The 27,896-nt window shown below is 32.6% G+C and overlaps 1 protein-coding gene across 1 annotated transcript; it reads right to left on the bottom strand.

The window, feature by feature from the left end:
* Nucleotides 1-21,653: 21,653 nt before the first annotated feature.
* Nucleotides 21,654-22,439, bottom strand: LOC140450686 (matrilysin-like). The gene has a single exon (XM_072544354.1). The coding sequence runs from the start codon at nucleotides 22,437-22,439 to the stop codon at nucleotides 21,654-21,656; it is 786 nt and encodes a 261-aa protein (XP_072400455.1).
* Between the last annotated feature and the right edge of the window lie 5,457 nt (nucleotides 22,440-27,896).

The raw sequence follows: 27,896 nt of genomic DNA, 5'->3' as shown, positions 1-27,896 counted from the left end.
GATTTTAACAATAGAAGAAATACAGAGCGACCTAACTATAACAGACAGGTAAATTGTGTTCGAAGGAATAGAAGCTGCGAAGACAGGGAACGAAGTAGTACAAGGCAGGAAAATGTGAGTAGAAGTCATAGTAGGGAAAGACATAGGACATCAGATCCAAGTGGTCAGATACAATCTGACAATTCTAATAATCAAAATTTTGTTCAGTAAACTTTCTGAATTACAAGTTAGGCCATTGCTATTATGAAAAACCTTCTGAATTTATTTCTTTAGATGAAGATAAAATTATTAAATCTATTAATTTAATTTATATAAATGCTTTGGCAAAAAATAAAATGATTAAAATTATGATAGATACTGGTTCAGAAAGTACTTTAGTCTCGGAGAATTTTATTTTTAATACATTAAAACTATCAGATATAATAAAGATTCCAAAAATTAAAATTGTTGGTGCAAATAATAAGAAGTTGGGTGAAATTGATAAACTAGCCAATTTTAAAATTAATATTCTTAATAAAGAAATTAATATGCAAGGTTTTATTGTCAAGGATTTATGTGTTGATATATTAATGGGAAATGATGAATTGGAAAAGAAGAAAGTAAAGATAGATTTTGAAGAAAAAATGGTAACTTTGGAAGGGCAAATAATTAAATTTATGCAGAAAGATGAGGTGGAAGAAGGAATAAGAGTTGATAGGATATTATTAGAAGAAAATAATGATGTTTATGAAGAAGAAATGTATTTTGATGATAGGGAAATGTCTCAAGAGAATGTAAAGAATAATTATTGTAGTGAATATTTAAGGAATGGAAATTTTAAGCAGATGGATGCCTACGAGGTGGAGTGCGTAAAATTGGAAGCAAGGAATAATGAGTACATAATGAAGAATAATGTTATTTGTAAAGAAGAAGATATGATGAAAGTTTTAAATTGCCCTGAAAAATATAAATCAATAGTCGTTTCCATATTGCAGCAACACAAGGGACTTGTCAATAAAGAAAATAGAATTGCACAAAATTATATCCATAGTATAAAAATTAAAGAAGAAAAAGATTTTAAAACAAAATCATACACAATACCATATAAATACAGAGAAGAAGTAAACAGAACGATTAATAATATGTTAGAAGATGGAATACTAGGAAGAATTACAGGAATGTCATTTTTCACTAAAATCGATTTACAGCATAGTTTTTGGTTAATACCTCTAGAAAGAAAAAGTAGACAGTATACAGGATTTCAGATAGATGGAGTAGTATATCAATTCAAAGTAGTAACATTTGGACTTCAATCATCTTGCAGTGTTCTATGTAGATGTCTTCATGATATTTTGGATCAATATGAACATTTTGTAATTCACTACATTGGTGATATCTTAATTTTTTCTAAAACGGCTGAAGATCATGAGAAACACCTAAAAATTATCATAAATAGATTAGACAAAGCTGGACTAAAAATAAATCAAGAAAAATGTACATTTTTTCAAAAAGAAGTAATATATCTAGGTTATAAACTCAACACTAAGGGAATCGAAATGGATCCAGAACGGACACAAGTCATTCAGGAATATAAAACACCACACAATTTAAGAACTTTAAGAGGATTTATTGGAATAATTAATTATTATAAAAGGATGATACCAGATCTAAGTATAAAAGAAATTCCATTACTTGAACTACTGAGAAAAGGTGTAAAATGGAGATGGGATCAGAGAAGAGAACTAGCATTCCAAGAAATTAAAAACATTTTTCTGTCAAATTTAAAAATATATTATCCTGACTACACACAGCCATTCATATTAAGAACAGATGCATCCATAGAGAGATTATCAGGGATATTATTACAAATACATGATGGGGTCGAATACCCAATACAATTCATTTCAAGAATTACAAAGCCACATGAAAAGGGTTACTCAGTTTCAGAATTAGAACTAGCAAGTATTATACATTGTGTCACAAAATTAAGATTTTATTTGTTGGGTAATGAATTTACAATAGAAACAGATCACCAAGCTTTAACATCTATATTAAATAACAAATATGGAAACAGTAGAATACATCGGTGGAGTCTAATATTGAGTGAATACTCCTTTGAAATCAAATACATTTCTGGAAAATCCAATATAGTGGCAGATGCTTTATCAAGGTTAGAAAATACATCACAAAAAGGGCAGCGAACAATAAAAATTGGATTAAATCAATTAGTAGAAAGTACAGGATTATATTCTAAAGAAGAAATTATAAGAGATCAGATCAATTTGAGTGAAAAACAAAAAGTCCTTAAGAAAGATGGAGTTTATTATAAAATAATAAATGGCATAGAAGTATATGTAATAACTAGAACTTTAGCAAGGAAAATATTGAAAAATTTACATAATAATTAAAGGCATATTGGTTTAAGAAAGCTATGGATGCTATTTAGGGACAATTATTTTGCAAAGAATGACATAAGTATAGCAAAAGAAATTACTACCCAATGCCCAATATGTCAACTAAACAAAGAAAAGAATTTAAAAAACCAGAACACATATAAATCTAATGTTGTATATGAAAAACTAAATACAGTGTCCATGGATTTTATTTCAAATTTAGTTCCAAGTCCAACAGGAAAAAAGCATATACTAGTGATAGTTGATTTATATACAAAATTTATTAAACTATATCCCTGCTCAAGAACAAATGTTAAAACATTGAAATTATATATTAATCAATTTTTCGAAGAAATAGGACCATTTAGAAATTGCATAATAGATAATGCTACATATTTTAACAACCAAAAATTTCGAGCATTTTGTGAAAAAAAGGGAATCAACATTCATTTTACAAGTATCAGACATCCTCAGGCAAATCCTGCAGAAAGATATATTAAAGAAGTTATAAAATATTTAAGAATAGTGTGCCAAGATCAACATGAAACGTGGCAGCAACATATACCACAAGTAGAATATTTTTTAAATAATACACATAATTTAAATACAGATGAAGTACCAGAATATTTAATGTTTGGCCATATAGGAAACAGAAAATGGATTAGTGAATATACTCAGGATATGTTAGAACAAGTAATGCAGAAAGTGAACATAATTTGGGGTTAGATACAAAATTGATTTTATAAATGTCTTTCTAATATAATAAAGTGTAAAACTTACCAATTTATATGGATGAAAGCCTTTTGAATGGAAATAATTCCTAGATTTGTATCCTAACATCCATGGTAAAATGTAGTAAACACAAAAATATAAACACAAAAACTTCCATTTGACATGACAGTTTGACATAGACAGTGAACAGGGATGTATCTAATAGAACACATTTTAAATAAAAAAAAATTGAATTATTAATTTACTAAGGTATGTAGATAAGAAAATTAATATTTAAAAAAATAATAAGTAAATTATTTATTTTAAATATTATTTTGGGGTATTGATATGATTGGTGTTTAAAGAAAATAATTTATAAGTTATATACTAGATAATTTTAGATATAAAAAGTATTTGGTTATTTTAAGAAGTTATATACTAGAGAATTTAATAGAAATATATTTATGTGAGGGCATTTTTAAGAAATTAGCATATAAAAAGTATTTTTTTAGTAATTATGATGTTGTAGATATATTTAAGTGAGCCATGTGACTAGGCAACCAGATATACATACTCTGAAGTGACGTTTAAGAATAATTACGAATATAAAGTGGGGTTATAATGATAATATGTTGTTTAAAATGTGTAATTTATTAAATTAAAATGTTTAATTTATATAAGTTACTGATTTAAATGTATACTCTGATCTGAAAAGCCTAAATGCCAACAAAATTCTCGATAGATAAGTAAGGAATTCTCTAGATCACCGGAGATGGCTTTGTTTGCGAAATGGTTTGTTCCAGAAAATTCAGACATGTATTTATTAGAACAAATGGAACATGATTTCTTACCAGATGGTTCTGGAACATCCAAAAAGATATAAATACCCGGTGATTTGGATTTTAAGTCAGTCAGAAAGTTTAAGTCAAGCAGTCAGAAAGTTTAGTAAGAAAGTCGATTCAGTTAGTTATGAGTTTTTTTTAGTATGAAAATTAGTTAGAGGCAGTCAATCAGTTACAATTGTTCAATATAGTGAGTTAAATCAATATTAAGAAACAGTATAAAGAAAATAATATTGAAGATTAAAAATTATGTTATGTATAAATAATGATAATGGAAGAAGTATTAATTGAATATTAAAATTAAATGATATTTTGGTGATTGGATATTGATATATTGAAAAGAAGAATAAAAATAAATGCTGTTGCTGGGTTGCTTGGTGGTTTATAAATGCTGTGAAGAAAAATATCTTAAATTGGTGGAAGCTGATAATTGGAAAAAGTAATTTCACAAAAACAGGGATAACCGAAGCTGAGAAGAAGACATTGAGTGGTGATTATAATCTATATAGTGGAAAACAGTTCATTTAGGCATTCAGTGACAGAAAGGTACAAAATTTTGTTAATATAATTTAGTTAGTGTCATAACAATTTCAATTTTGAAGATATTTTGTTTAAATTTTACATTGTCTATAGAATTTAATTAGTTTCATAAGAATTTCAATTTAAAGATAGTTTATTTTAAATTTACATTGGCTAGGTTATATATATATATATGTGTGTGTTTCATAATAGATATAATAAAGATAATTTAAAAAAGTACTTACAAACTAATTCTTTGAGAACCGCGATAAAAACCCTATATTATTAAAAAATACTCATTGCTCATCATTCAAACAAACAACACATCATAACAATATATATATATATATATATATATATATATATATATATATATATATATATATATATATATTATATGTATATAATATATGTATATATTATTATGTATTAATTATAATTATTGTAAAATTCTTGACATTTACTCTTACAATTATTAATTTCCTTACTAAATTTAAATTTTGCTATAATATTCATCGAAACAGAAACGTGTTTTTCAATCATTTAAATCATATATTTCTTTGTCAACCGATTCTTGAGAATAAAGATATTCTATTCTATTTAACCGAATCGCATTCCATCAAATTTATAAAGCGAATTTATCTCTTAATTTTATTTAAATTAAATTTGTGACATATTTATATAAACTTTTTTATTTGTCCAACCTATAAAAGTTGAAATTTAGTATTTAAATCTATACGCAAAAGCCAATAAAATGTTTAAATTTAATGCAAATCAATAACCTGTAAAAAACGGTATAAATATATTATAGCGAGTGTTAGTTCGTTTTTGTTGAGCGGTGTAAACGTGGGAAAAGTGGTAACATAGGGAGAGGAATATTTAAGAGTGCGTGTCATTCACGTGATCACTCCATCTTTTCAGCGGCCAAACTATAAGACTGATTGGAGTAATCTTTTTTCACAACTACAGGGTGGTGTCATTATATGCGGTGACTTTAACTGTCATCGCAGCCTTTGGGGTTCTACAATAGATAACTCACAAGGAAATCGACTTGTAGAGGCTATAGACGAAACTATCCTGATTATTTTACCGACCGGCACCAAAAATTTTCGTGCCGGTCGGACCGGAGACGTACAAACTCACATTGATGGAGGCGTATGTAGGAACCGAAAACTATCTGATTTATTGACATTCTTCTATTGGTCAGATTAAGTTGACCACGCCCCAATGAAAAAAATATGAAATCGACAATTACATTCCTTGTTTTTTTGCGCGCTTCAAGCGGAGACACAGAGAATATCACAGTGAAGCACGCGGATCTAATAGGGATGAGTACTATTCATTGAAATACGTTCAGAGTTTTGGCGCGCTTCAAGCGGATACACAGAAAACATGACAGTAAAACACGCGAATCTAATAGGGATGAGTACTATTCATTGAATTTTGAGAATGGCCATGACGTGATCCTTTGTTATTAGTTTTATGTAGGGGTTTCAACTTGTTTGTGCAGTAATTTAGTGTTACCGTAGATATCGCATAGATAAGTGGTTATCGTTGGATTAATAATGGCTCGCAAATATTTGACGGAACAAGAACTATATGATTTATTATATCAAAGTGACGATGAAGATTTTACACGTCTGGAAGATCAGTTTGACGGTTGGGACAACGACGATAGTGAAAGTGATTGTGAAATTGCAGAAAATAATTTGGTACCAGCCAAAGCTGAGGTATTTTGTGACGAAAATGGTTTAGATGCTAAGAATAATCAACCTAATCAGGAAGATAATCCACCACTTAGCAAAAAAAAGAAACAAGTTTATTTGGAGCAAAGTTGACCTCAAACCTTGTTTAGAAAATTCTAATGTGACCTATTCCGGTTGCCTACTTGAAAACCTGCCAACAATTCCAACAATTTTGGAGGTTTTTGAAAATTTTGTTTCTAAAGAATTCGTCGAAGAAATAGAGGTACAAACAAACATGTATTACCATTATATTGTAAGTGAAAATCCATCACAACAAATTCACAAATATACATCACCAACTACCGATGAAATCTACCTGTTTTTGGGTCTTTGTCTACTCATGCCTCAAGTAAAAAAACCAAAGATAGAGGATCATTGGTCCCAAGATTTCGTAATTCAGACGCCTGCATTTGGTCAAATAATGTCCCGTGCGAGATTTTTAGAAATTTTACGATTTTTGCATTTTTCGGCCAACTCCAACGTTATCAGGGAAGATAGGCTGTTTAAGATGAGATTCATTATCGATCATTACCGACAAGTATTTAAAAAATGTATCTATCCTTTTCAAAACCTCGTGATTGACGAAAGCCTTCAAAGGAAGAATATCGTTTCGTCGGTATATTCCTTCCAAGAGGCATCGATTTGGGATCAAATTTTATATTATAGTAGATTAACCGGATATATACTTGATCTACTGATATACACAGGTGCTACAACAGAAATAAAGCAGTTCGACAAAAATCTAGGAACTTCAGGCAATATAGTAATGACTTTGATGAAGCCTTATTTCGACAAAGCACATCATCTATACACAGATAATTGATACACTAGTCCCATTCTGTATCAGAGTCTTTTAGAAAAACAATTTTATTGCTGTGGAACAGTGAGACCAAATAGAATGTTCATGCGGAAGTTTGAAAAAGGTTCGATTGATTATTTTTCAACCCAAACTTTACTGACTTTGAAATGGAAAGATAAAAGAGACGTCCATATGTTATCTACGATCCACAGCAATAAAATAAAAACTGTGACAAATAAAAGAGGTGAACAAGTTCAGAAACCAGACGCGATTTTTGAGCACAATCAAAATATGGGAGGAGTAGACAAAACAAATGTGCTTCTGAGTACTACAGAAAGTGTAAGAAAAACAGTGAAGTGGTATAAGAAAGTGTTTTTTCAACTACTAGATTTAGCGGTGCTGAATTCCCATGTGATATATAAAATGAAAACTGGAAATAATATTCCATTATTGGACTTCCAGAGGACTTTAGTGAAATTGACAATAGAAAAATATAAAAAAGTGACACCTGGAAGTTGTACAAGCAGCAGACCGGAAAATGCTGACAATCCCTTACGCCTTCTTGAAAGACATTTTCCTTCAATTTACCCCAAAAGGCCTGAAAATAATAAATCTGTTGTCAAGCGGTGTGTTGTTTGTGCAAAACAGAATAAAAGAAGAGAAACAGCCTATAATTGTAAATCATGCAACGTAGCACTATGTGTTATAGAATGCTTTGAACGGTATCATACAGTACTAAAATTTTAATTTTTTTGTGTATTTTTTTTTATTAATAAAATATATTTTGATTTTGATTTGCGTCTCAAAACTTATTTATTTCCATAAATATATTTAAAATAATACTAAAAAAAATATCATAATTTTGTTTCTTATTATTCAAATTACATTTTGATTTTGATTTGCTTCTCAAAAATTATTTATCTCCATATTTCATATATAAAATAATACTAAAAAATATAATTATCTAAAACCGCGTTTGTGGACCAAAGCCGAATAAACTCGCAAGCACGTCGGCTACGGTCCAGCGGGCACAACCGCCTGAAATCGGTGCGGTCTGAAAAGGTTAATTGTTAATAATAGGAAAGATGCATATTTGGAATATAAAAATACCACGAATTACGAAAATTATCTCAAATTCAAGCATATTCAGGCCAAACCTAATTTACTTTTCAAACAAAAACAAAAATTATGCTAGAAATTTTTATTAATAAATTAAATAAAAATACCGCAATATCAAAAATTTGGAGTTTATAAAAAAAATATCTAACAAAAACTCAACTTTTAAAAAACATCCTATATCTGAAGAACTAATAAACCAAATTTTTGATATTGTAGCACCTAGTTTTGTGCCAAATATGCTTGAAGGACCGAAAGAGAACAGCCACTATATGGATGCATCTTTTGATACAACGGAATTTGAAACTGCAATTAAGACCTCTAGATGTACTGCCCCGGGTAAGGATTTTGTTACATATGACATTATTAAAAATCTCCCCCAAGTTGCTAAAGAATTTATAATAAATATATACAATGATTGGTGGGTGAATGTAAACTATATCGAGCAACTTAAACAAATTACCATTTGTTTAATTTTAAAACCAACTAAAGATAAAAATATGTCTTCTTCTTATCGCCCTATATCTTTAATGTCATGTATAACTAAAACATTTGAAAGAATGATAAAAACAAGACTAGAGTGGTACATAGCGTATAACAATATTTTACCTAATACTCAATACGGTTTTAGAAGGGTATGCAGTAACTCATTTAGTAAATGACATCCAAACTACTTTTTCTGGTAACAAGTATCTAGCTTGTTTATTCCTAGATCTAAAAGGGGCTTACGACTCTGTAAATATAAAGATACTTAAACAAAAAATGATTAGTATTGGTCTTAGTGAAACGACTGCCCTAGATATATTAGAGATCATAGAAATGTGTTCCATGGTCCAAGGACTGTTTATCATGGATTGCCACAGGGATCAGTACTTAGCCATATACTATTTAACATATATTCTGCCAATATTCCTTCACTATTTCATAACTCCGTAAATTGCATATAATATGCAGATGATATATGTATATACACCATCCAAAATAGTTATGAAACATGTACGGAAGCTCTTGAGAATATTAAGGTAAGTATATGGACAGAAGAAACAGGCATGACACTTTCAACAGAAAAATGCTTTATCATGTTTTTTACCAGGCATAGACTACGTGCTCCAGAGAGATTAACTCTGTGTAGACGTACCCTGTCGGTAGTTAAAGAGTTTAAGTATTTAGGTATTATTGTTGACACCAAGTTACTATGGTCGAGCCACATAAGCCACTTAATAAACAAATGTGAGAAAGGCTACAATTTACTTAGGTGTGTAACAAATCGAAGTTGGGGTGCAGCTCCTGGTATAGCTTTATTGTTTTATAGAGCCTACACTATAGTGCGTTCTATCATTGACTATGGATGTTGTTTATACGGATCCTCTTGTAATACCAATCTAAACAAAATAAACAGAGTTCAATATAAATGTCTTAGAACTTGCATCGGCGGGATGGTATCATCGGCGGGATGGTATCATCACCGGTGAAAGCAATACTGGTAGAGTGTAATGAGTTACCTTTGGACTTACGTCGGCAACTGTTATCACAAAAATATCTTTTAAAACTAAAATCCCTTGAGTCAAACATGATCAACAAATTAAGTGATATTGCAAAAGAAGACCTAACAAACCGCTATTGGAAACTAAAAAATTCTCCTCCGCTTGCAGAAGCTTTTGCTGAGACTAATGCTGATCACATTTCTTTTAGTAAAACTAAAAAATTGCTTATGTATAATATATCCTTTAGATCACTAATAAAACCACACAGAGTTATAATACCCAATTATACAGAATATGATCATATAAACCATACCCTTCTAAAATCTATATTGGATGGATTAGTCAATAAGATATTTATATATACAGATGGATCTAAAATAAAACACGGAGTTGGTTGTGGAGTTTTTATTCAAAATACAAAACAATAATTTATGTTTAAATTACCATCAATATGTAGCATATATACTGCTGAACTTATAGCAATTTTAAAGGGCATTACTTGGTTAATATCAAATAATTTACAAGAGGAGGTAATACTAACTGATTCTAAGTCAGTTTTTTTTTTTTTTTTTTTTTTTTTTTTTTTTTGGCATAGACTTTTAGTCATTCAGCCAGACTCAACATGGTAGAAAATAAATATACAAAACAGTAAACAGGTAAACAGGGTCACTCTCTTCTCGCCTAGGGGCCCATCAAGGCATTTTTTTTAACATACAACACTAGGCCACGGTAAGAAAGGAATTTAAACAATTGGGTTAAAGACAAAGGTTACGTTATTAACTAATGTATAATTATTTACATGGTTATTTTACTATCTTTTAAAAACATAACTAATAAATCATACACTGCTCTCGAGTCTAATGATAATAGGTACTGAAGGTTCCAAGGGGCTAATATATTGTGTTTATGTAAATTATTTATTAATCTGGATGAAATTATAGTATTTCTGTGGCAACTGAAAAATATATGATCTAGGTTTCCTTCTTCTGTACAAAATTCACATTAATCATTATCTAAAACCTTAAGTTTACATAAATGTTTGGGGTAACAAGCATGCCCAAATCTCAGTCTTATGATCGTGGTAACATATTTTCTAGGTACATTAAAAAACTTATACCAAGGAGTTTTAGGAATATCTGTTTGAAGAGAAGTGTATCTATTTGGGCTAACAATGGAATATTCCTTCCACATATTATCCCACCTTTGGTATAATCTTAATTTTAAGGAAGCCAGAAAGTCGCAAGCCGTGATTTTATACGAAGTTTCTCTACCAGACATAATACTTTCTCTTGCTAATTGGTCTACATGTTCGTTATTTTCCAAACCTATATGTGCTTTAATCCAAACAAAAAATACATTTTTGCCCCTTGTTACTAACTTTTGTTTGATATCCTTAATTTTGTAAATATAAGGGCAACTGTACGTATTTGGCAATCCCGGTTTCCCAATAGAGGTCAAAACTGATAAAGAATCTGATAATATCACTATATGGTCCGAGTTAATTTCTGTTGCATAAAGTAAGGCCTCATATATTGCAAGAGCTTCTGCTGTAAAAATAAAGATCTGGGAGTTCAACTTAAATGTGCGTTCTATTCGTTCCAATGGAATAAAAAAAAGCGCATCCAGTGCCGTTTGATGATTTGGAGGCATCGGTATATATAACAACGGAGTTTTCGAATTCTGATAATATTGAGTGAATAATCTTTCTATTTATGTGTATACTGTCACTATATTTTGGTACCATGATATCTGCATTTGAACCATGATATGTTGCATATGAGATGTTTTGAAGTGTATACGTAGCTTTATCTATCTCTTTTAATGCTTCCATATTATGTTGCAGAGCTTCGCAGACTAAAGGCGATTTCTTTTTTTCCCAGTATTTAGTAGACAAATCATAGCAATTCAGAGTGATGAGCTTTGTGTATAACGATTGATTTTTTATATATGTCTTTACCAGAAATTTTTCGGTCAGGAAGTTTCGTCTGATATTTAAAGGTGGTTCCAAGGCTTCCAAATACAAGGGTTGAATTGGTGTGGACTTCATAGCACCTAAACATGTACGTAGAGCTGAATTGTGTATTACGTTAATTTTATTTAGCAATACATTACTGGCTGATCCATAAAATATGCTTCCGTAATCCAAAATAGAGCGAATATACGCTCTGTAGAATAATAAATTTACATCTACATCAGCACCCCACCACGTTTTATTAATCGATTTAAGGAAATTTATTCCCTTGTTGCATTTGTTTAACATATCCTCAATTTGATCCTTCCAAGTCAAATGTTTGTCAAGTGTCATCCCTAAATATTTGACCTTATTTTTTAGTGGATATTGATGTTTTCCTAATTTAATTATTTGATCATTAGGTTTATAATGTCTGGTAAAAATGCAAACCTGTGATTTATTACAAGATAATTCAAAATTGTTTTTATCAAGCCATTTTTGAAGTAGTTGATAAATACTATCCAAGTTTTTGATTGCTTGTTTATATTCTTTGTGTTCTGTGTAAATGCAGAAATCATCTGCGTATTGTATGAGGTTGAATGGTATGTTATTTATTTTAATATTGTACAAATCCGCTACGTACAAATTAAACAGGATAGGACTCAATACAGAACCCTGAGGTAATCCTTTGTTTACGATTCTGGGGCCTATGAGCATTTGTTCTTTTCTTAAATAAACTAATCTGTTTGAATAAAGATTAACAATACTATCAGCAAATTGAGCTGGAATTTGAAATATTCTTGTCATTTTTTCTTTGAGTGCTGTTAGACACACAGAGTCATAAGCACCTTCTATATCAAGAAATAATGCCGGTAAGTAATTGTTCCGGGAATAATTGTTTTGAATGTCTACAACTAGGGAAGCCAATGCATCCAAAGTACCAAAACCTTTCCTGAATCCGTATTGTTCTTTGGGTAGAAGGTTCTGTTCTAGTAACCACCATTCTAGCCTAGCCTTAAGTATTCTCTCTAGAGTTTTTTGTACACAAGATAATAAAGATATGGGTCTGTAAGCTTCAACTAATATTAGATTTTTCCCAGGTTTGGGAATAGGAACGACAATAATATGTTTGAAGGCCGAAAAGTTAGAACCTTCTCTAATTATCTGATTAAAAATATTTAGAAGTAACTCTTTTGCATTATTTGGTAAATTAAATAGCATAATATATTTGATTTCATCATAACCAGGAGAAGTGTTAGGACGGTCACTAAGGGCACAGTCCAATTCTACCATAGTAAACGGTTTTAAGAGAAAATGACTATAATTCGGATTGAATAACATTAAATCTTCGTGATTGTTCACATATGGTGGTGCAATTTTGTCGAAAAACTCTGCTATCCACGAATCTTCTAGTGGTAATGGAGCATTGACCCTTTTCCTGTTCATCCTTTTCGCTTGATTCCAAATCGAAGTAGGCGACGTTTGTTTATTTAATTTTGAGCACCAATCAACCCAGCTTTGTTTGGCTTTCGATTTCAATAATTTCTTAGCGTGTGCACTAGCTTGTTTACATTTAATAAAATTTTCAACTGATGGATCTTGCTTGTATTTTATTAATGCATTTTTTCTTTCTGCAACAATTAAATCACATTCTGCATCCCACCATGGTGAAGGAGTCCGTTTCTTACACTTAAAGGGTTTATATTGGCTAATAGATTGTGTGGAAGCTTTATTGATACAGTCTAATAAAAGATTATATTTTTCTTCGATATTTGGGGATATAGGTCCACTTTCATTTAAAGTATTCTCGATTATTTCAGCGTACATATCCCAATTAGCTTTCTTAGTATTCCATTTACTTTTGGGATATATGGTCTCATTAACAGCTCTTGGGTATTCGAATTCTATTTTTACAACATAGTGATTTGATCCAAGTGTATCAGAATCTACAGTCCAAAATGTCTTAGCAAAAATGGAAGGGGAACAAACCGTAATATCAATCATAGAATCTGAATGTCCTGGATTTCCTTGACAAGTAGGTTGACCGTTATTCATCACAATGAAATCAAGATCCTGTAGGGTCTCTACAATTTGATCGCCAATATTATCATTTTTTGATGATCCCCAGAGCGCATTGTGGGCATTCATATCACCCCCAATAATGCAAGGGTGCTTCACTTGGGAAAATAAGTTTGTCCAATCTTCTATTCTGTTTTTGGACATCTATATACAGAGAGAAAACTCAAGTGAGTATTATCGTAATTAACTTTAATACCACAGGCAAGCAGCTCTTTATTGAAGTTTTTATTTAATTTTATTATTTCAAAACGGATACCCGTTTTTACCAAAACAGCGACACCAGCAAAACCGTCTGCACGATCTTGACGAACAATATTATAACCTTTAAAATTATATACAACATTATTTTTGAACCAGGTTTCACTTAAAAGAGCAATATCAACATCTTCTTTAATAAGGAAATTGAGTAGGCTGTTTTTATTTGCAACAGCTGATCTAGCGTTCCATTGCATAATTTTAAGTTTAGTGTTTAAAGCCATAAATTTAAGTACCTTTAAAAATATCCTCGAGAACAGTATGCAAACCCTTAGCTAACAAATTATTATCCAGTGTTTATGCATCCTCAAATGATTTTACATTTTTTATAAATTCAGAAAAAAGTTTGACTAACGAAATAACCATCTTGTTTTTTTCACCATCTATTGAACTATTAGGTTTATTGGGATTAGGTGGTAGAGGCTGTAACGGGCCAAATCTAAAAGGAAAGGTGGAGGAATCTGTAGGGGATTGTGAAACAGGAGTAGAAACTTTCCTTTTTTTAAGTGCATTATGTTCAGTATTAATCCTACTAGGTCCAGGATGAGTAAAGTTTGTTGATTTTTTCATATACGATCTTGGAATGGTAGGATGAGATGACATAATGTCATCAGATACGTTAGGTAGTTTTGGAAAATTTTCTTCAAGATTTGACAATATCGAAAATTTATTGTTACTAACAAATTCGGAAAAAGATGATTCTTTAAATCTTTTTGCTTCTAGAAAGGAGATTTTTTGATCTAACATAATGTTTTTAATTTTTTTTTGTTCCTCATAAACGGGACAACTTTTGGAGATCGAAATATGATCTTTACTTTTACAATGTATACAAAAAGTTTTTTGAGTGTCGCATATGTGACTATCATTTTTAATTTCTGCACATCGTATACAAAATTCTTGTGTACCCTTGCATTGCTTAGAAATGTGACCAAATTTCAAACACTTGTAGCACTGTATTACCCTGCCTACAAATCTTTCTACCGGTAAATACACAAAATTAACTACGACATGAGTTGGCAAAACATTTCCTTCAAATGTAACTATAATATTTCGTCTGGGGACGTATTCTGTTTTACCTTCTTTATCTACCTTTCTATGCATTCTTTTAATGTCGGTAATTTTAACGGAAGAGTCTATATGTTTTTTTAAATAATCAGTATCATACCTCGTATCTACATCGTGAATTATTCCCTTGATTTCCAAGAGATGGTTAGGGATATAGGCTTTTAAATTTTCATCTTTTAACTTATTATGTGTTACTAGATGATTTGCATCCAAAATCGATTTTAAAATGACTTTAACTCTATTTTTTCCTATAGATTTAATTTCCTTTAGGTTTTTGATTTTAAGTTTTTGATACAAAATTTCCCCCACCACCATTGGATGTAATCGAGAGATGTTCTGATTATTTAATTTCTCTATATAAACGCAACAGGTATGAAAATCATAATTATTAGAGGAAATATTATACAGTTTAACTTCCCTTGTTTTGCCGGAATCCGCACCAATTTCAATATCCTTATCCATATCCATATCTGGGGAACTTGTCGCAACACTCACTTCGCACATTTGCGTCTTAATGTTATTTTCCTCCCCCATTAGGGGAGGTAAATCACTTATTTACACTAAAATTCCAAGTATTAAACCGATATATTTACACAAACTTTAAATTTAAATATAAATATCGATTTTTAATTACCGCAAAAACTTATCTCTGCTTAATGTGGTTTTATCGTCTGTTCGAACTGAAAGACAAATTCAAACTGTAAGTCAGTCTTGGAATCAATAAAAAGCACAAAATTTGAAAGAATGAAATGTCCTATATTATGCAATTTAAAAAAATTGATAGCAGACTTAAATATAACATTTGTGTGGGTCAAAGGTTATATAGGTATACTAGGTAATGAAAAAGCTGATAGTTTGGCCAAGGAGGCAGTTGTAATGTAAACATAGCAAGGAAATAAAGAAGGAAAAATTAAGTGATAATTAGCCTAGTAAAGAGTAATAATTATTTAAGTAATTATTATATATTCCAAATTAATAAAGAATAAATTCGACACAGTTTAACGTATACATTTCAAATTAAAAACAAACAATTGACCCAGTTTAACACAAGCCTGAATGTTTAAAAAATTACGACACTTAGACCTTGTTGGAAATTAATACAAGGTACGAATTGTTAAACAAGTGATAAGAATTGAGCTGACTAAGAAGTTTTACATAGCGTGATCCAGTTTAACACATGGAATAGATGGCATAATCAGCGAAAACGTAGAAACAAATCTCCACTTCGGACGTGACAAAAAAAAAATCTAAGGTACGAGTTGGCAATAGATAAAAACGGAACGAAGCGGGCCAGCGTCCAGTATAAGATCTATATACTAACCCAAGGTATATCTAATGATACGGAATTGTCCAACCTTTAATTCCTTGCTTTGTCTCTTCTCGTCTTCCTTCGCGCCTGATCGAACATTATTGGTCATAACTGATATTTTGTAGTGTGCAGTCTATTTAATACATTGTAAACTCGAAATTTGTTTTTGTTATTCCTGGCCGTTACAGGTAGAGACTAGAAGAGATACACATTTCGCTTATGCAGTGCTCCGGCTTCTAACGTAAGCCCATAGCCTCTCACTCTTTGCAGGACCTGAGACCGAGAAGTCCTTAATCCCCTTCCTTCCAAAAATTTCCCTACCCTCTTGTAAATCCGCGAGGGCGGAACCAGTCAGTCCAGACTAGTGGAACTAGTAAACCTTGCCCCGCTCGCACGGATAAGTATCCCCTAAGAATTGTAGGTGCATTGATAAGGATTTTGAGACAGACGTCTTCTACAATCGTGACAGCCTTTATTAGAGTGGAGACAATTCATTAGAGGGGTTTACTAGATTTATTTACAGCTTCAATCCTAAATTATTACAGCTAGCCACCCCAATTTACTACAATGGTGACAGCGGTCCCGGTTTGGGGAAATTAATTCGTAAAATAGGGATGATTAAGTCACTTCTACAGTTTTTTATTTTTTTTATTTTTTTTTTTTTTGGTAAACTTTTGCAAGTTTTTTTTATATTTATAAGAATTTCTTCCATCGTTGAAATCTTGCTTCGCCAGTGGCATTCCAAAAATTTTTTTTTGCTAGTATAGAAACAGGAGAGTATCCAGCAAATATTATTTTTATGTACAGGACTTCTTTTCTAAAAATCTTTTTTTTTCTGTTTTTTTTTACCATTGACGTTTTGCGTCCAGAGATATATAGACCCTCGATCAACTTTGAAAAATTTTAGGGTATAAGCAAAGAAATCAGTTTGCAAAATTTCCGTCAGGTCCCTGAAGTACTAAATAATTTTCGTACTGTAGCACAAATCTCGTTTTAGCGAGTAGATTTTTGTTTTATCGCGAGAAAATACCTTCATAATAATCCCGTCCTTAAACCCAGAATCCTAAGAAGCCTTACTAAGGTAGGTAAAGCCTTTTATAAACATTAAAGGAAGGACAATTTAAATATTTTTCAAAAAAATTTATTATTACTAATCCTTTACTGGAACAGTCGATTTCAATTGAACGTACAATTCAAATTTTATTTTATTTGACAACAATTTATTCTCTATATATTTGTTTTGTTTTTTTGTCTTCTTAAAAGTTACCATATAATACTCTACTAAATATATAAGTATACAGTCAAGACACAGGTATTATTTACCTAGTAGTTGAAAATAAGGAATTTAAGTAACTAGGTCAAGTTCACAGTGTCGAGTGCACGACCTTGTGTTGGAAAAAAGTGCAAAACAGCATTAGTTGAGTTTTACTAGATAACTGTTTACATATCGAATTCAATTTTGTTTTAATGAATTAAGATTACCATATCATACTCGATATTGAGATTCAGAAGTTTGCATATCCAAGGAGAAATCCGACGGACTCTGAAAGTTTTTATGGTGGACAGTAGATTGATATTATATAAATATGAATTGACTATATTGATTATGGATTTGTAATAGTGGACGGTATCATTCCAGAAATTTTAGTAACTTTAGTTGTCTATTATAAATGAGATTTTTGTGGGATTCGCTGAAACTCTAGCGAAAGAGATTAGTAGAATTTGTTGTCGTCTTAGATAAAGTAGAAGTTCGAAACATTCTTCGTGTATTCTATATTTATTGAACGTAGTAGGGATTTACTTGAAGATTTGTAGAGATTTCTACAATAGTCAATTTTGGACAGATAACAGCTCGGTATATTTCTAATATTGTTTCCTCATCGACTCCCCAACTATAACGAGCCAGTGATTTAAGGATTTTTAATATTTGAAGACAGCTGACCCTAGGTTCTCGAATATGTGGTCTCCAGGAATGTTTTATCGAAAAATAATGCAGAGAAGCTTTATTTGATCTACTACTTGGAGAAAATTTCTATTCAGAGAGATGGTTGGAGATTGCGTGTTTTGTCTTCTGGTAAAATGAATAACTTTGGACTTCGATAGGGAGAAGTTAAGGCCGGATTGACTGACCCAGTTGTTTATCTTATTTACCGTTTTCTGTAGTAAAGTATTTGTGGTGGATGTGACCTTTCCATGGCAGATTGATGTTATGTCGTCAGCATATATTCCATATTGTACAGGATCATTTATGAAGGAACTTAAATCGTTATACTAAGGAAAAATAGTATGCTGCTTAGAGCAGACCTTTTTTTGATTTTATGGTGTGAGAATGTTTGACGTCGTATGATCTGACTTAGTTGTTTAGTATCAGAGAAATCGGTATAGAGTCAAAAGCGATTTCAATATCAAGGGAGATTGCAATTATTTCATTTTGTTGAATAGTGCATGCATAATTGTGGATCGAAGAAGTAGAAGATTGTCCATGGTGCATCGATTTGGGCTAAAGCCGGATTGAGGTTGGTCGAGAATATTATTTCGTCCAGTGTTCCAAAGTAGTCTTTACTAATTATTTTTCTAGAAGTTCGCATGATGTACAGGTGAGAGAGATTGTCCTGTATGAGTTTAACGTGTTTGGAGATTGATCGTCCTTTTTGATAAGAATCGTTAAGGATTGTCTCTATAGTGATGAGAATTGCTGGGAAAACCAAAGGTTGTTGAACAGTTGGAGTCTTTTTTTTTTTTCGTATGTATTTTGGTGAGGAATTTTAAAAAAAGATAGGGGAAATAGTAGGATAATAGACGATTAGGAGACGGAAGGCGTCGAAGAACGCTGTGAACCGATAGCAGTAATCGAGGAAATAGTAGCATTACAGGAGATAAACCGATAGTAGTAATCGAGGAAATAGTAGCATTACAGAAGATAAACCGATAGTAGTAATCGAGGAAATAGAAGCATTACAGGAGATAAACCGATAGTAGTAATCGAGGAAATAGTAGCATTACAGGAGATAAACCGATAGTAGTAATCGAGGAAATAGTAGCATTACAGGAGATAAACCGATAGTAGTAATCGAGGAAATAGTAGCATTACAGGAGATAAATCGAATAATGATACAAGAAAAAAAATGTAGGAACAAAAATTATGGAAATATAAGTGAATATGAAAGACACGATACGAGGATATATCGTAATAAATTTTATAGAAACAGAGGAGATTGGCAATCACAACGAAGAAGAAGAATAATAAATGGACACAGGTGAGATGCCACAGAAATAGAGGCACAGCGAGAGGATATTTCGCACCGCATGCGAATACGAATAAAGTGCCAGAAGTAAAATTTTTCTACAGGAATGTAGGCAAACTGCATATGGTTCGACCTTAATGTTGAAACCTACGTCGAACAGGAGGCTGCTAAGAGGATAAGCTAGGGTGGTACTTAAATCCCAACCCGCTGAGAGTCCTGCTGCTCCAGCACGACACTGCAGTAACTACAGACTGGATTAAAATTGCGAAACGAATTGGGAATTAGGAAATTAGATAAACCGATTAAGGGTATGTTATCTATAGGAATCATAAATGTGAATGATCCAGAAACATAAATTAGAAGTTTTATTCCGAAGATACAAAAGTAAAGGGGCAGCAGGGGAACGAGCACAACTCTTATGGAAATTAACATGGGAAATCGCTAAAGTTCATTCTGCTCGTTTTTGGCTCATTTCGTGGTGGGGGCGCGACGGCATATCAGATCGTGACGTGTGAGGTATCGATGAAAAGAGGAGGGGGTAACGAACATGTTAAGATAAAAATCAACCGCAAAGACAGTGCCAGAACGGCACTAAGCTTGTAACGTCCAAACAGCTCAACGTACAACAACGTACAAGGTATCGATGGAAAGGGGAGGTCAGAACGAATATGCTAAGACAAAAAGCAAACGTAAAAACATTGCCAAAAGGACACTAAGCTTAAAACGTCTAAACAACTTAACGTACGACAACGTAGATAAGATATATATGTCTGAGCACATCCCCTAAATCGCAGCCCCTAAAATCGCAACCCCCGGTCGTAAGTTCCAAACGGCTTAACGTAGGATGACGTACGAGGGCTCGCTGGAAAGGGGATGAAAAGTGGGGTTCAACGCAGTATGTGCCGTGCGCATCGGAGCATGCCAAAAGGTCTTTCCGTCATATCTTTGTTTCTATTGGTCCGATCGTGACGTACGAGGGCTCGTTGGAACGGGGAGGAGACGGGGAATACTTTGACACAAAAAAACAAAGATTGCAGCATTGCCAAATGGGCGCTAAAACGTGTCTTCGTTACTATTGGCCTGATTTTGACGTATGAGGTGTCAAATGAAAGCGTTGGTTATACAAAAGCCATGTCAACGATCAGTATAACCATTCTTCTTCTTCTTCTTTCCGTACAGTGCCTAAGAGAACGTGACATCCGACGTAGAACGTGACATTCGATGCAGAACGTGAAATGTCGCGTGAAATGACGTGACATTCGACGCAGGACGTGACATTCGACGTAGAACGTGAAATGACGTGACATTCGACACAGGACGTGACATTCGACGTAGAACGTGAAATGTCACGTGACATTCGACGCAGGACGTGACATTCGACCCAGAACGTGACAGTTATGTGTTAGTCAAGATGTCGCTTGACATATTAAACGTGACAGTCAACGCAAGACGTCGCTTGACATACATAGAGTAATGGAATTTAAACAACACAACAACAACAATATAAACAATGTATTTTTTATTAAAAGAACTACCAATAAGAAGGAACACATTAACCTTTATTCGTATATAGTTACAATTTTGTTTAACAAAGTTTTTAATTGTTTTAATAGGCCGTCTTCAGGGCAGGGTATTCCAAAAAGTTCCCAGCTAAACGTTCCTGCTGCTACAACTTTACGTGTGTATTCGCTATACTTATAATGGGTATTGTTCTGAAAAAAGTAAATAAACCCATCCGTGTAGCGGAATGCTGATGTTATTTTATCTGGTAGTCCTGGGAAGAGATAATTTATTGGTCCACGGTTTAAGACATCTCCAGCTTCGTTAAATTCAGTATAAGAATTATCATTGTATAATAAATACGTCTGACCGCTGTTTGTTTGAAACAAGGCATTTATGTTGGTTCTCGCAGGTATAGAAGGAAACATAAAACGTTTTTGAATTTTTAAATTGGGGAAAGATGCAGCGTAATACTGATTATTGCTTATAGTTACTAAGTGTCCCTCAGAATTCTGAAAAACATATGAAACGTGCGTAGACCTCAACTCTTTGGGAAGATAATCGGTAATTAATTCAGGATATTTTGGAAGGCGCATCTCATTTAAATCAAACTTCCATATATACGGGCTAGATCCAAGAAACATGAAATCGGGATATTGAATTAGACATATGTTTTTATTGCAGGTGTTTTCGGCAAATAGGCCCTGTTTGTTAGTGCAAGTGTTTTCGGTACATTGCCCCTGGTTTGCGAAATTGTTCGCGCTTGCGTAACTGGTGTTGTTGTTGTTGATGGTATGTAAGAGGGAACTGTTTTTGGTCCATATAGCATGCTCATTGCCTTTTTATCATCATCACCAAAATTTGGCACATCTTGGTGATACCAAGCATACATAATAGACGAATCACTAGTACTATGTTCCAGTCCGAGGGAATGACCAATTCCATGCATTAGGACAGCCAAAAAATTGACTTCACCATCAGGAGCTCTGCCATTTCCTACATACCACCGTTCATTAGCATCAAGATGAATTTCGGTACATTTACCGTTTGCGCTGGGATAGTATGCGTGGGCCAATGCTTTTCCGGGGCCATCGAAATTAAATGAACATTTAGAGGTTCCTTGGCAACTTGCTCGAAAATTATGATTATTTGACACCACAGTTATAGTAATATCAGGCTTTGAAGAAGGTATTATTACTCGTGTAAACTTTAAATTAGATATTTTCTCCCATCTAGCGAAAGCTTCTGCAGCAAGATTTATATAATCGGGATTACTAATAGCTTGAGGGAAATACCAGCGTAAAATCGTTTTATTCCACTTCGAATGAATTGCATAGTTATTGTCTCCAACAGAACATCTAGGCTTATTCACCATATTCATAGTATCATTATTTAATGTTCCGGTCACCGGAAGGTTGTATCTTTCTTGAAATTCAACTAAGGCCATATCTATACTAGAAATAGCATTACTTGATGGATTTAGATATCCGAAACGTTTAAGAAAAGAACTAGCATATTCCAGAGTGCTATTCTCTGTACACAGATACAGAGAGCAACAATAAGGCATATAAACAGACAAGATTTATACTAATCTCCAAAAATTGTTAATACAGTTATTTATACAAAAATCCAAACACACACACACACACACACACATCTTCTGACTAAAGAAGTTTTGGTGTAATATTAACCGTATTTTTATAAAGCATATATTATATGGATAAAATTAGTATTAATCAAAGAATTGAAATTATATACAGAAATATATTAAATATGTTAAAAAATAGTGCATTTGTTAGCAAAACCGGATGAAGCCTTATGATAACGCGGTATTGCATAATTCAAAACACGTAATTATCTGATAACAAAATTTATTTTTCATTTCAAAACGCCGGAACAAAAACCACAGGTGCTACATTTTGTAAAATGTATAATGATAGTGGTAAGCACATTTACAAGTTTGAAAATTGATAAAAACCGCATTCTTAATTTTGCATGAAATATTTTATCATGGGGTTTTTACTAATAAAACCAGAAAAATATAACATTTTCAGAACATTGTACATCGCTTGTCTTTGTAACGGATCTATCGATGTAACCGTACGCGCGTTAGGTTGACGCAACTTGGGCTCGCTTGACGCGATGTGCAGTTCGAGTCTTTAAAAGACCGAGGAGCGCATACGATGTCACAGTGTGCATTTCAAACTTACTACAACAATTTCGCAGTGTTCAGTACATTGTGCAGTGACTTACATATTTGATACAGGTAAGCGTTTTTTCTTTTTATATTTTTATGTATTTTATGAGAATTGTACGTCTTTGTTCGTATTTCATACTGTATTTTATGAAAAATGTATACTTTTTCTATTTATTATGCCCATTATATCGTGGTTGTTCTAAAACATTTCACGGCCGCTAGTTTGTTTTTATAAGAAGTTCTCCATTCACGTTAAGCAAAAAAACTATAGTTTTTTTTTCTATTATTGTAGATGGATCTAACCAAATTAAATGCATCCTCGTGTATTGCAGAGAGAAAACCGGCAATAAAACTAAACGAGTTGCCACTTAATACGCCACAGAAAATACTATCGGCAAAGATAGTGAAAAGTAAATTTGGTCAAGCTGTTTTGCTGGAGCTAGCAGAGAGGGTCACGTTTCTGCCAGAGCGAGTGACAGAAGTCTACAGCCCATATTTGGAGTACTTTTCCAAACAGAAATACTCAATAATATACGAGGGAACGGTCGCAGCCGGAAAACATCCAGCCCAATCATTTAGAATAGTAGAAAATTAGATTAGAGAGGTGAGTGATTTTTTCTTCTTATTTTGTGTGTGAGTAGCCATGCATAAACAAATAATTAAACAGTCTGATGATTTAATGCACATTATTAAAAAGCTTCGTAAAATAATTTTTGATAAATTCACTGAAAGGGATCGTAAAGTTTGGACAAGACGGTTAAATAGTCAAATTTGGAGATGTAATTAAAAACAATAAACTATCCGTAGGAACAGCTAGAAAATTGCAAAATTACATCCACAGAGGGTATCAAAATATCCACATTATTCTACTATTTTGCAAACGGATAAATTAGAAAGCCCAATGCCATTAAACCAAATTTCAAAATTCGAAAAATTAAACGCCATATCAGTTAATGTTTTTGTATTAGAATTAAATGTAGTTAAGGACAAACAATTTTACGAAGTAATTCCTGCCATACTGACACCGCAAAAGATGGAAAAGCATGTGAATTTGCTTCTTGTACAAGATAAATATTTTCCAAAATTAAACGATTACGATGTTCTTCCAGAAGATGACGATCAGACTGACATACACCTTCATTATTGTTGGATTAAAGATTTGGGAAAATTAGTAAAATCGCAATTGAACAAAGCCACACGTAAAAAATATATTTGCGATCGTTGTTTAAACTATTTTCACAGTGAAAGCAAACTAGCAGAGCACGAAGAAATGTGTTCAGATATGAATAAATGCAAAATGACTGTTCCTAAATATGATCATGTGGCTTTTCGCAATTTTACATACAAACAAACAACTCCGTTTATAGTTTATGCCGATTTTGAATGTCAATTACATAATTTTACAGATTCCAATGTCACATTGAGCAAAACAGCAAAATATCAGAAACATGTACCTTTTAGTGTGCTCAGCTGATTATCTCGTTCGTCTGTTGTGTTCTTATTCTAAATGAACTTTATGTGTCTGTATGTATGTATGTGTATATGTGTATATATGTGTGTATGTAATAGAATCATACTTGCCTTGTTGGAACGTATTATTGTTCCGATGTGCATTCGATAATGTTTGCAAACACCCCACATCATCTCTTGACATATTATTTAGTGTCTCTAAACCGTGTTCACCCCCCGTAAGAAATTATTGTGCCTGTGACACAATCCTCTACCGACATACCACATTAGCACGGAAAATGTTAGCTCCCATAATCCGAAAATATGGAAAACTAATAACTATAGAAAGGGTAGGTCTTGCAATCCAGTATAAATGTAACGACGAATTGAAATATGGTCGTCACCCTTCCTAACAGAAGTACACATGTTAATAGGTAAGAAAATTCGTCATTAACAACAAGGGGCGAAAGACCAAACACAGGTAATATACTCATTCACAGTTAAAAATAAATAGAGTTAATGAAAATAATTTCTTTGAAAATATAAATAGGGCAGGTTCGAAAATTAAACAAAAAATAGTTAAAAACTAACGTGGAAAAACAAATCACTAAATAGAAATACAAGATTATTATTTTATCATAAAAATAAGCAAGAAATGAGGAAAAGAATAAGTAAATTAATCAAGGTTAATAAGGGTCTAAGCCTCTGCTAATTAGTAAAGAATAGGAGACTGGATTAGTACGGTTCTATACGCTATCCATTACTGCTATGTCGGAAACTAGTTGACAGACTTGGATTCCTATCAACGTAGAAAACAATAATAAAAAAAATTAAAGGTCAAGTTAGAAATCGTCAGCAATTAAAAAATGCAGTATAGTCAAAATGTAGTTCAAATACCAAGAATGCATATTATAGGTCAGTACGCAAATTTTTCAACAAAGATTGCCGCTCAGCAAAATGTAATTAATTAGCCTTGAAACATAATTACAATAAACAGTTGTAAATTACAAACAACAGGTGATTTTGTTTAATAAAAAAAAATAAAGATAAACTCTGTCTTGAAATTATTTTGGAATTTTAGGAAAGAGTTAAGGAATAATCTTGAATTTTAAGAATTACATTTGAAAATAGGATACTTGATATAGTTTCTGATAAAAGCAGAATTCAGTACACAGTATATTGTAAACAATAAGTGATGACAAGTTGAAAATTAAAAATATAAGACTTAACTTTACAGGGTGTATATATATCATAAATATCATATAGTATATTGTAGTCGTTTAAAAATGTAAGTCCCAATTATCAATATATCCGTTAATACCTATTTATTTAATTAGTTTATGGCCATAAGGCATACTAATATGCAATACAATGTAGGTTAGTTTATAAGTCAGAACTATGTAAAGCTATCGCTACAATTGTCTGCAATAAGCAGCTATGCATGTATGTATAGGTTAAGGTGCGTTGGACTTACGCGTAGAAAGTACTAATGCTAACTAAAGTTTGCTAACGGGAGTGCGACTACTCGGACAGTAATAACAGTGCGATTTGTTAAAGAAACCGCAAAGAAAACCACGGATACCGTTCAAAACCGATTACATTATTAACTATCTTGGAAGCAGCAACCACAAACCAGGCAGAAGAAATCCACCTACGAATGACTACTGCTTCGACTCTACAATAGGCGAAATGACCTGGGAACAATACAAAGACAACAGTTGTGAAAGTCAATTGTCACAACTTTATAAAGGGCAAGGTGAAAAGATCACTAATAAACAATCCCTAGAAGAGCTGGTAATAGTAGAACAAGATAAAAACATATTTGCTCTAACGCTACACAAAAGGGCTATATGTAACACAGAGGTATGGCAAACTGAACACCCCCGAATCCTAATAAATTTCCTCGTAAACAACAAAATAAATCCTAGTATGCCACTCCTTCCCCAAAACGTAGACCTAATGACCTACATAAATAGCAAATTCCTTTACACCGAACAAGCCTACCAAAGAGAAATAGAGAATCTATACTTAGACACAGTACTGCGTCGATGTCAAACAAAGAGAGAAATTTAAAAAACAGATTACTAATGGCCCCATCCCTACCTAACGCTGTCAGTCAACTCATGCAGAACATGCCAGGGTACACAGGAAGAGTACTAGGAGAAATACTTTACATAATGCAATGCACACCGAAACCAGTGACCATACGAAGAACAAACAGATGTTTCCATGAACTACCGATCTCACTACTAAACCAGTCAAAACTTATGTCACCAGTAACAAGAATAATCCTAGATTACGCCGAAGAAATAGATTGCAACCATGTAACACCCCCGATGTACTACGTAGAAGAACAATGGATCAGCTTGACACCAGACCCAACCAAGGCAGTCAATCCAACAGAGATTACAGTAGAAGCAGAATCATTAATAGACATGGTACCACTACAACCATTAGCAGCTGGAGGAGTATACACACAACAAGAAATACAAGAAGCACAAAGGATAGTCACGTTCGGATCAGAAAGAAAAGCAGTATCAATCAGAGACGACCACTCAGCAAGAGCAACGCAATGGAGATAGACAGCACTAACAAGATAGTTAACGCGGTACGTGAAAATTGGCAAACGGACATTAAAAGCCAAGACGACGCGAGTGAAGTGCGGAATATCCCCACAGGGATACGCCGATAGTGAACGATCATAAGCAAAACCGCGATTGCCGAGAAACGCGAGTTACATTCGGATAGAACAATTTTAGAATTTTAGAATTTAGAATAAGTGACACATGTAGTCACAAAACACTGTAATAAGTCAAGAATGTTTTCACTTGTAAATTTCAATAAGAATTTAATACAAAAGTAACTCAACTTGTCATACACATAGGTACAATACGGGGGCAGCACGATACATTCGCTGACCACCGCACAATATTCTATAAGAAACAATATAATATAACATAATAATTGGGACTTAATATAAAAGAGTATAGTAGGATATAAGTAATGTAAGATGTAAGTAGAATAATTATTATGGGTTGGAAAAGGAAAAGGCCTCCCAGGCTATTTCTTTTTTTGCGAGTAATGTAATGTAAACATAGCAAGCAAATAAAGAAGGAAAAATTAAGTGATAATTAGCCTAGTAAAGAGTAATAATTATTTAAGTAATTATTATATATTCCAAATTAATAAAGAATAAATTCGACACAGTTTAACGTATACATTTCAAATTAAAAACAAACAATTGACCCAGTTTAACAC

This window comes from Diabrotica undecimpunctata, chromosome 9 (assembly GCF_040954645.1).
Source record: "Diabrotica undecimpunctata isolate CICGRU chromosome 9, icDiaUnde3, whole genome shotgun sequence".
NCBI lineage: Eukaryota > Metazoa > Arthropoda > Insecta > Coleoptera > Chrysomelidae > Diabrotica > Diabrotica undecimpunctata.
Note: the sequence above shows the minus strand (reverse complement) of the source record. Positions and strands in the feature narration are given on the sequence as shown.

What these genes read in the sequence shown, in the direction of transcription:
- LOC140450686 (XM_072544354.1), bottom strand. Translation starts at nt 22,439, where the DNA reads ATGGCCTTAGTTGAATTTCAAGAAAGATACAACCTTCCGGTGACCGGA.